This window comes from Danio rerio, chromosome 23 (assembly GCF_049306965.1).
Source record: "Danio rerio strain Tuebingen ecotype United States chromosome 23, GRCz12tu, whole genome shotgun sequence".
Lineage (NCBI taxonomy): Eukaryota > Metazoa > Chordata > Actinopteri > Cypriniformes > Danionidae > Danio > Danio rerio.
In genome coordinates this window covers 36,981,545-36,992,500 of record NC_133198.1, presented here as the reverse complement: position 1 = coordinate 36,992,500, position 10,956 = coordinate 36,981,545, and the positions used below count along the sequence as shown (strand labels likewise).

The window sequence follows — 10,956 nt, the reverse complement described above, 5'->3', positions numbered from 1 at the left end:
TAAACGCATCTGAAGAACTCTCAGAGCAAAAGAAACTAAATTCTCTGATCTGATGAGACTAAAATTGAACTGTTTAGAGTGAATGCCAGGCGTTATGTTTGGAGAAAACCAAGCACCGCTCATCACCAGGCGAATACCATACCTACAGTGAAGGATGGTGGAGGCAGCATCATGCTGTGGGGATGTTTTTCAGCTGCAGGAACTGGAAGACTAGTCGGGATAAAGGGAAAGATGAATGCAGCAATGTACAGAGACATCCTGAATGGAAACCTGCTTCAGAGTGCTCTTGACCTCAGACTGGGGCGACGGTTCATCTTCCAGCAGGACAATGATCCAAAGCACGTCGCCAAAATATCCATGGAGTGGCTTCAGAAGAAGTCTGTAAATGTCCTTGAGTGGCCCAGTCATAGCCCAGACCAAAATCTTATTGAACATCTCTGGAGAGATCTGAAAATGGCTGTACACTGTCACTTCTCATCCAACCTGATAGAGCTTGAGAGGTACTGCAAAGAGGAATGGGCAAAAATTCCCAGAGACAGGTGTGCCAAGCTTGTGGCATCATATTCAAAAAGACTTGAGGCTGTAATTGCTGCCAAAGGTGCATCAACAAAGTATTGAGCAAAGGCTGTGAATACTTCTGTACATGTGTTTTTTCAGGTTTTTTATTTTTATTTGCAACAATTAAAAAATAAATAAATTTCACATTGTCATTATGGGGTATTGTGTGTAGAATGTTGAGGAAATAAATAAATTCAATTCATTTTGGATAAAAAAAATGTGTAAAAAGTAAAGCCTTATGAATACTTTCTGGATGCACTGTATATGGATGGATATATATGAATTGATATGATGTGGATGAATGGATATATATGGATATGGATGGATTTATATAGATATAAGGATGAATGGAAGGATGGATGGATAAACAGACCAACAAAGAGAAAAAAGGATGGATAAACAGAAGAATAATGGAAGGAAGGATGGTAAATAAAAATGGAAGCATACACAGCAAATTCATCAGAGTTAAATTCTCGGTGTTGAAGCATTTGAGAGTAAAGTGTTGACGTTAAAGAGTTAGATTTTGATAAATGAATATAATAAGAGTTAGAATTGATTTTATTCAGTGCGAAATCAAGGAGTTATCTTTTCAACACTTGGTGGTGTTATTTCCAACATCCGGGAATTCATGCAGCCCCAGTCACTGAAGAATTTTCCAGACGCCATTTTCCATCAAACCGGTTTAGAACAGCAACTGGTGAGTCAAACTACCTAAATGTTGGTATTTTACTGACTTTCTTTAAGGAAATACAGTTGTAAACATATTGTTAAGTTAATAACTTTAGAATGGAGTGACAATTTTAAACTTCTGCGGTTCATTCATGGTCGTTTGTGTATCTAGCTTAACTGCATTACTATTCACTTCTTTTCAAGAATGTTTTTATATATCACGCATACATAGTGCATAAAAACATCAAATATACATGTTCAACACATTTCTGTCACGCCTAATGCCATTTTGTGCGTTGTTACCCATCTGTAAAATAAAATGGACACTTCTCCTTTAATTCCAAGCAAACTAGCGAGGGAATCCCCGGAGCCGCCTAACATTAGCCTACTCTGCCCGGATGCTAACGGCAACACAGGACGGTTTCCATAAGCTCTGGAGAGTTTCTAACACATATCTGGTGAGTAAATGAACATATGCTTAATTGTAAAAGGCTTCCTGACTGAAACAAATGATTGTTTGTTATTCGTGTACGTTAATTTGGTTATTTTAAACACCGCGGCCCTTTTAAACTGGTTCATTCGTGGCCGTCCATATACCGTTAGTCCATAACTTAGACTGGTGTGATAACGTACGCTTGAATTAAATTAAGTGTTGACAACCATTAAAGTCGGAATGTTAACAATGTCTTTAAATGACCGCGTTTGCACTTTCTCAGACATTTAACGTTACAGAAGTCTCCCGGAAGTTGCGGGACTAACGTTAACGTTATCCCGCAAATGCACAGAGACTCCCATATGCCCAAGTAGATGCCCGCAAATGAATGATAATCTCCCGGAAATCGCGCGTCTCCCGCCCGGTCATTAAACACTTTGCACAACCCTCTCCACCGCATCCCTCCCAGCTCTTCAGGTACGTCGCGCGCAAGTCACCCCCACCGCTCTTTAGGTACGTCGCGCGCAACTCATCCCATTGCTTTTCAGGTTCTCATCTCTCCCGCTACCTCCCGCAAATCAACTCTGTATCCCCCGAAAATTACTTTTCCCAACTCGGGATGTCTGACATTAGTAAGTTAGGCTATTTATGTAGTCAGGAACATCTTAGTCAAGCTTTTTCTCCCGCATGATATTGTGTTTAAAACTATAGGCTAAACTTAGCATGTACTGTACACAACATTTCCGTTTTATTAGTGCGTTGTAAACAGCCACCTGTCTGTAAAATTAATCAACTGATTCATATTTGAGCAGCCTAATGATGATACAGGTTTGATTTGTAGATTTATTATCAATAATCAACATCTGAATCAAAAGATATCTGAAAAAGTGTGAGGCATACTTTGTGATGTTCATCTCTCTTTTTTATTTGAAGGTTATGCATATGTGTTAGATACTAATGTGTTGTTGTTTTTTATCAGCCACAGTTCTCTGTACAATAACACAAGACCCTGTGACGGTGGCTGATTAGAGACGGATGGTGTATTTCCAGAGTTGGTGAAATGACCAAGCACACCTTCTTGGTCATATGTGGTGATAATAATGAAGGTATGTTTGATAAAGTTCTGTATTTGTTTCACAATAAGCTGAGAGGGTATTAGAGCATTAGAGAATAACAAATGACATGAAGGTGATAAGTTTTGTATTGGGGGTAAACTGTTACTTAAATAATGTTTTGCTCTTTGCTTTGCACTTTTTCTCTTCTGCTTATCCTAATATTTTAGATTATATTTGGACCTGAAACATCTGCTAGACTCCAGGAAAGGTGGCATCAATACTGGACCTGAAAGGGCCTAACAAGTTGAATCTGGTAAAGAAACACGCACACACACACACACACACACACGCACACGCTTACAGAAAACTGTAAGTTTATGAATAATTTTTACACTGTGGCCAATATTTTGGGGAAGTCAGCATCACTAAATGATATAAAAGATTTTAAGCTCCTCTAAATTTTGCTCCAAGTGTTGTGTTAAATTGAGGATTCTGGACAGACAGCTGCCTGTTTTTCCAGTTCTAGTCATAGTGGTTAACCTAATTGTTTTTGGAGATCCAACAGTGATGTATGTGTTTTTTCTACTTTTCCATATCCTGTCACCTCAACCAGCTGGGAGAGTCAAGTTGTGGATCATCATGAAGATTTTCAAAAGGTGAGTTTAGATTTCTTGAATGTTTTATTTACTTTAAATGTTCTTTTGAATATATCATAGAATTTGATTGCAATTTGTTTTCAAACATTTTTCTTAGTCATGCTGGAGTCTTGAAGAGTTCTTAGATGAGCATCACCCTACAGTTTATCCGTGCATCAGGAACCACCAGACGAGCGATCAGCAGCTACTACATCATCATGGATAAAAAGGTCATCCTGTGGCTGGGAAGCACTTCATTCACAGGACATGCTTGATGAGATTTCCTAGCTCCAGTTTGTTTTCACACAAGTTTACAGCATTTATAACTTCATTTAAACTGCTGTGTTTGATATGGAGGACCAAGGAAACACCAGAAGTGAAAGATTTGCACGCCAAGTTGTTTAAAATGTAATTTCAGAAGAAAACTATGCGTTCAGAAGAAAACTATGAGTGACGATATATTGAACTTTCAAATTGCTCTGATGAAACATCAAGTTTGGACATCATATTTTGTTGATACTGTCTGTACTAATAAAACATTTAAAGCATATTTGACATTGTTGCATTTTAAAAACTGAATGAATTGTTGAAGTGGTGAATGTTTTCAAATAAAATGTTTTTTATTTTGTAATTTACAGTCTATTTGACCTTTTTACCATATTTACACTCGAGAGTTGAATAAAATAACAATATATTACACCAGGTGGTGTTAAATATAGTTATATTTTTTAACTCTGCCCAGAGTTAAAATTAACCCTTACTTTGGTGTCAATGTGCCAACCCTTTTGAAAGTGTTGATTTAAGTCTGTTTTGAGTGGACCCCATGAGACACTTTCAAAGTGTTGAAATTAACACCCATAGAGTTGTTTTGGGTCCCCATATTTTGCTGTGTAGAAGGATAAATGGAAAGACCAACATCTGGAAGGATGGATGGAAAAATAGAAGAAAAATGAATGGATGGATGTATATTTAGATGAACAAATAGAAGGACAGATTGATGGCTGAACAAATAGAAGGATGAACAGGTAGAGGAATAAATAAATAGACAGATGGATGGATGGACAAACAGAAAATATGCAAAAAAAGAGATGGATAAATAAACAGAATGACAGTTTGATCAATGAATCTATTGATGGATGGTATGACAGACAAATAGGTTGAATGAATGAATAAAAAAACTAGAATGGATGGAAATATTAAACAACAGACAGATAGATGTTACCGTATTGGCTGGGGTTCCATGACACCGTAACCGTATCATACGTTGGTTCTTCATTGTGTTCAAACTCAATGTTAATATTGTGAGGTGCATGAACATAATGCTGGCAGACGTCTGGAGATTCCTGCCCTAGAAAGGAGTGACAAGGCCAAGGCACACAACCTGGCCAAGCAGAGAAGTTAACACTACCACCCAAGGAGATGCTGTTCTCTTAATAAGATTCACACATGACTTGCTTTAATACCAATTAGAGCAATGGCTTCAATAGTTGTGTTTAATAGCTATAGGTAGATGCAGATGTTGCTGTTATTCTAGAACACTGAACTTTTACTAAAGCATTTACGGCTGCTGTGCTACAAGGTACACTGTCAAAAACTAGAGAACTTGCAAAAGAGAGAGACTCTTTAAAAGCTTGTTTGGGAAAGCAGCAACGAATGGACAAGCATAGATTTATTGATTATAGCTTGGCTCAAGCAAAGGCAAATATGAAAGCGATTTCTGGCACTTCTGCTAACGATTATATAGCAAAACAGCTTGATTTGTTTAGTGAAATCATCTAAACCATCGCAGGTACAAATCCAACAGAGACCTGAATTTTTCCACGCTGCATGTGTTTTCATAAATAAAACAACTCCAAATAAAGCTGCAATCCTTCTAGTATGCGTCAATACTGATCACTGCTAAAAGGAAAAGGCGAAAACACTTTTCTGAATGTTATTGTTTCGTGATGAGCACAAAAAAACATGATTACAAAATCACAATCCTTAACGTCATGTGTTTTTGCATTGTTAGCATTCTATAACACATACATTTAATATAATGAGAATATAATTCAGTTCTCTGGATTCATATTTAGTTATGTTATAAACATGATTTTGGATTTTATTAAAGGAAACACTTTATTTTGATGGTCCATTTGAGTATGAGTAGACTGTCTGCTTAATATCTGTTGATACTGCTGCTTAACAGACATTTAACTCACTATAAGAAACTAAGCAAGTACAAGTCAATTTACACTAACCTTAATCCTAATCCCAACCTAACAGTCTACTTATTGTCTAATGAGAATTAGTTGGCCTGTAAATGCAATGTAACTTAATTCAACAAACGGCCCATCAAAATAAATTGTGACCTTATTAAAGGCTGTTTTTAATCATGAAAATGCTTTCATTTACATTTACAGTTGCATAAAATAACAAAAAGTGTTAAGTTTTTCAGACATTCTTATAAATGTTGACAACACAGTGGTCAGTTTTAACTTCAGATCAGAGTAAAGGACTTGAGATTAAAACTTTGGTTATTCTGATCAATTATAATTTTCTGAAAACATACCACTAAATAAAAAATAATCTTTAAAGAAATATTTTGCACAGCTCTTCGTTTTTCACCTTTGCCAATGGGTCTAGTCCAGGGGTGCCCCAAACTTAGTCCTGGAGGGCCGGTGTCCTGGGGAGTTTAGCTCCAACCCTAATTAAACACACATGAAGCAGCTAATCAAGTTCTTACTTGATGTACTAGAAACTTCCTGGCAGATCTGTTGAGGCAAGTTGGAGCTATACCCAACACTAGCCCTGCAGGACTGAGTTTGGACACCCCTTGTCTAGACTCTCAATCATTGCACCCAATGGTTTGGAACTCTAATCAGAATTGGGCCCAAAATTCGCAAATATTTCGGTTGGCAGAGAGCTTCAGTTTGTGCCCCAGTTGCAAATAATCAAAGATTTTCTAAGCCATTGAATGACCAGGCATTTTTGCTTTGGCAAGAAAACGGCATCTTAACATTTAAAGATCTCTCTGTTGATGGCTGCTTTTTGTTTTTCACCCAATTAGCATCTCAGTTTAAAACTCCTAAAGCCCACTTATCAGATATCTACATGTGTGTGACTTCACAGCAAAATCATCTGAGCAAAATGTACTCAGTTCATAGAGTATTTGGTCCCTCTTTAAATAAGAGCAAGCAGGCTGATAATAAGTAAAGCTGCTGTTTGTGGAGTTGCTTAATGATCCTCTGCTGAGATTTTGAGAGATTCAATGTATTCAATTTCAGCTGATTTCATCTAAGGCTGTGACTAAAGTTAGTTGCAGTTTTGTGCTTCTGTTTATTAACAGCAAGTGTTCATCATCAGTGCTCAATTTACACCAAATTAATCCTTTCATTGTCTCATTAACCTGAGTAACTTTACCTCAATTTAGAGAGGGACCAAATACTCTCTCAACTGAGTAAAATTTAATCAGAGGATTTTGCTGTGTTCACAACCGAGAATTTTCCCAATTTTTCTGCCCTCCCTGAACAAAATCACATTGATCAGCTTTTTCCTGATGACCCAGAACAAATATAGTAAACTTGCATCATTATCTACTTCTAGATCTACACAAAGAGACTCCTGGCAACTAGACCTTAATATCAGTTTGAAAGACGAGGACTGGAATGAGGCTATAGAATCTATAGATCCTCTGTTTGTGCTAGAAATAGCCTTATTTAATTTAAAGTGGTACACAGACTTCATCTTTCCAAGCCCAAACTGGCAAGGATGCATTCCTCTGTTGACCTTACTTGTACAAGATGCAAGCAGTCTCCAGCTACATTAGCCCATATGTTTTGGTTATATCTGTATTTTGGTCAAATTTTTTCTTTATCTTACTCCAGAATATTTTGCTAAGTTGTTGCTAATCCCTTAACTGCTATCTTTGGTATTGTATATAAAAATAACTATTTTTTTAAAAAGTGAATTGGACTGCCTTGCCTTTACTTCTCTTTTGGCCAATTGCTTGATTCAAATCAATTGGAAATAGTAATTTCCCTCATCTTTTAAACAGTGGGCCAATGATTTGTTGCAATTCCTTAGTTTGGAACAAAAAAAAAAGTTAATTTAAACAGTTCTGGGTCCAAGTTCACTACCATGTGGTGTCTATTCATAAATTACTTCCAAAGCCAAATATAATTGTAAATGGACAAAATGATGCTGATGCTGTCAGGGTTTGCTTACATTTTACTGATGTTGTCTTCATTTTTTTCTTCTTTTTTTAGCTTTTGTCTATATGTACACAATAAAAAGTTAAATGTTTATTAATTTACATAATTTTTTACAATTTAAATAAATAAAAAGGGAAAAATATTTTGTTTTATTTAAAACTGAAAAAATACTAATCAGACAAACAAATATATATATATATATATATATATATATATATATATATATATATATATATATATATATATATATATATATATATATACCTAATAAATCCAGTGGGTCAAGTAACACTGAGAACTTTCAAGATGTATATAAATTTTTATGTCATATGTTAAGCAATAAAAACTTTTTTACACAAGCAGTGTAAGGCTGTTTAATGTTTTATGGGTACTGGAGATCATTTATAAATAAAATAAAACTTCCAAACAATAATGACTTACTTCCAAAAGGACTGGAAAAAGGAACAATGGTAGAAACCTGCTCATCGTCTGCTGTGATTCTACAGTATTCACAATTTGGGTCTCCCTAAAAAAAAGGTCTTCGGTAAATAAAAGAAACTTCAGATTCTGCATGATTAATCAAATGAGCAAATACTTCCCCTGAGGACACATTTGTAAATATTGGGGAAAAAAATGTTTCTTGTTATCTGCAATATTTTTTGCTTTACAAGTAAGATACTATAATGTTTTGAGCTAAAATAGCTGGCTTCACCGAACGTTTTATGAGAGTTGAGACATATTAAACATTATTGTTCCTCCGATAGTCATTAAACTGAGTAACCAGAAAAACCAGCTGCAAAAGATGGCCTTAAAACCTTTTAAGAAGCATGAACCATAAACACAGAACATTTGTATAAACACAGACACAGAAAATATACATAAACAAACACCCGGACATTGGCATACGCACACATTAGTGCTGTCAAATGATTAATTACATCCATAAAACAAATTATATTTACACTAAAGATATATGCATTACTATTTAGAATAAAATAGCTCTATCTATCTATCTCATATATTTTTAGGCATTTTTATGTAGTGCGCACACACACACACACACACACTTGAAGTCCGAATTATTAGACCCCTGAATTATTAGCCCCCCTGTTTATTTTTTCCCCAATTTCTGTTTAACCGAGAGAAGATTTTGTCAACACATTTCTAAATATAATAATTTTAATGATTTATCTCTAATAACTGATTTATTTTATCTTTGCCATGATGATTGTAAGTAATATTTTACTAGATATTTTTCAAGACACTTTTATAAGGTGACATTTAAAGGCTTAATTAGGTTAATAAGATTAACTAGGCAGGTTAGGGTAATTAGGCAAGTTATTCTATAACGATGGTTTCTTTTGTACACTATCAAAAAAAAAAAAATAGCTTAAAGGGACTAATAATTTTGTCCTTAAAATGGTGTTTAAAAAATTAATAACTGTTTTTATTCTAGCCGAAATAAGATAAATAAATCTTTCTGTAGAAGAAAAAATATCATCAGACATACTGTGAAAATGTCCTCGCTCTGTTAAACACCATTTGGGAAATATAAAGTTTTTTTTTTTTTTTAATAAATCAAAGGGGGGCTAATAATTCTGATTATACATACATACATACATACATACATACATACATACATACATACATACATACATACATACATACATACATACATACATACATACATACATACATACATACATACATACATACATACATACATACATACATACATACATACATACATACATACATACATACAATATATATATATATATAAATGAGCAATATCACACGAGAAGCAGTGCGATATGGCTGCATATCGGCACGGGTGGGGGCACTAAGGCTGCGGCATCGTGCCGACGCACACCTCCCACCAGTGCCGATATACAGCCATATCGCACTGCTACTCGTGTGATATTGTGTTTATACAACAGTTTGACGGCATAGTTGTGTATATAAAAACAAAATCAAACATGGAAAGTCTCAAAAACCCTTTTGTATGTGGAACTACTTTCTTCCGCATTGGATTCAAATCATAAGCTGACAGTTAAACAGCAAAGTAACCATCTTTTAAACTTTAGATCTGTAGTGTCTGCTTTTTGCTGGCTGTATGTGGGCAGATACACAAAGGGTAAAGAGGCTGTAAGAGTTCTGATATTGCAGATTAGCGCACTGCTATCAGCCAATCAGATTTGAGAACCAGACAGAACTGTTGTATAAATATATATAAACACACACTCTCACACACACAAACACAAACACACACACACACACACACACACACACACACACACACACACACACACACACACACACACACACACACACACACACACACACACACACACACACACGAGGTCAGAATTATTAGCCCTCCCGAATCATTAGCCTCGTTTATTTTTCCCACCAATTTCTGTTCAACGGAGAGATTTTCTTAACACATTTCTAAACATAATAGTTTTAATAACTCATTTCTAATAACTGATTTATTTTTATCTTTGCTGTGATGACAGTAAATAATATTTGATTAGATATTTTCAAGACACTTCTATACAGCTTAAAGTGACATTTAAAGGCTTAAAAAATTATAGCTTAAGGGGCTAATTATATTGACCTAAAAATGTTTTTAAAACTAGTATTTAAAACTGATTTTATTCTAGCCCAAATAAAACAATTAAGACTTTCTCCAGAAGAAAAAATATGATTAGACATACTGTGAAAATTTCCTTGCCCTGTTAAACATCATTTGGGAAATATTTAAAAAGAAAAAATATATATACCAAAGAGGGGTTAATAATTTTGACTTACTAGATATATATACACATACATATAAATTTACACCTATTAAGAACAATCAGAAATACAAAAGCTGTTGTTGTTATTGAGAAGCATAAAGCAGATCTTACCCGACGGATGCATTCAAGTGTGCAACTCTGAGGTCTGTAAGATGTTTGATCTCCATGCGTGTGGATCAATAAGCTGACCAGCAGGAGCAGATCCAGGGTCAACGTGGGTGGCCACATCATGCTCCCTTCACCTAAAGTCCAACTTCAAAATCTTGTCTTCAGTCCTAGAACGTTAGCGTCCTCGACACAAATAAGCTGAGTCTCTTGAAGAAGTGAAGATCAGTTGCGTAAAAGCGGAAGGGGCTGAAATAGGAGGAGAGGAGGTAGACCAAAGGTTTGGAAGTGAAAATAAGAGCAGCAGAGGGAGTGGTGGCCTGGGGGGAAAATGTAGAGGCTGTCAACGTTCCTCAACCGCCAGGTATGCCTAAACCTGATTTACTGCTTTGAAGCTGCTCTTCCGGCTTTACCCTGACCATGTAAACTGATGAACGACCCATAATAACTCAAACCACAAAATCAGTCCTGCAGGACCAATAGCCAAAAGCAACATTCTGCATCTGT

General features: G+C 35.6%; 1 protein-coding gene and 1 long non-coding RNA gene across 4 annotated transcripts in view; one reads left to right on the top strand and one right to left on the bottom strand.

Annotated features, from left to right (window-relative positions):
• The window catches only part of si:ch211-207e14.4, a 25,876-nt gene extending 15,229 nt beyond the window's left edge, over positions 1-10,647 (bottom strand). Inside the window, exons 1-3 of one of the 3 annotated variants that reach the window (XM_073939257.1) lie at positions 10,456-10,647; positions 7,985-8,082; positions 4,573-4,731 (exon numbers count right to left, since the gene is read on the bottom strand). Coding sequence is in view for 2 of the 3 variants with exons in the window: in XM_683049.9 (XP_688141.4) it covers positions 4,573-4,731; positions 7,985-8,069; positions 10,456-10,575 (364 nt within the window). In the remaining variant the exon portion in view is untranslated. Of the gene's footprint in view, positions 1-4,572; positions 4,732-7,556; positions 7,605-7,984; positions 8,083-10,455 lie in introns of those variants that run through there. The other 2 variants (XM_683049.9, XM_017353761.4) reach the window with 2 other exon arrangements.
• On the top strand, positions 1,002-3,900 carry LOC141380522 (uncharacterized). Its single transcript, XR_012398651.1, has 6 exons — positions 1,002-1,255; positions 1,573-1,685; positions 2,640-2,766; positions 2,943-3,028; positions 3,329-3,371; positions 3,469-3,900. It is a non-coding gene; the product is annotated as an uncharacterized lncRNA (long non-coding RNA).
• Positions 10,648-10,956: the final 309 nt, after the last annotated feature.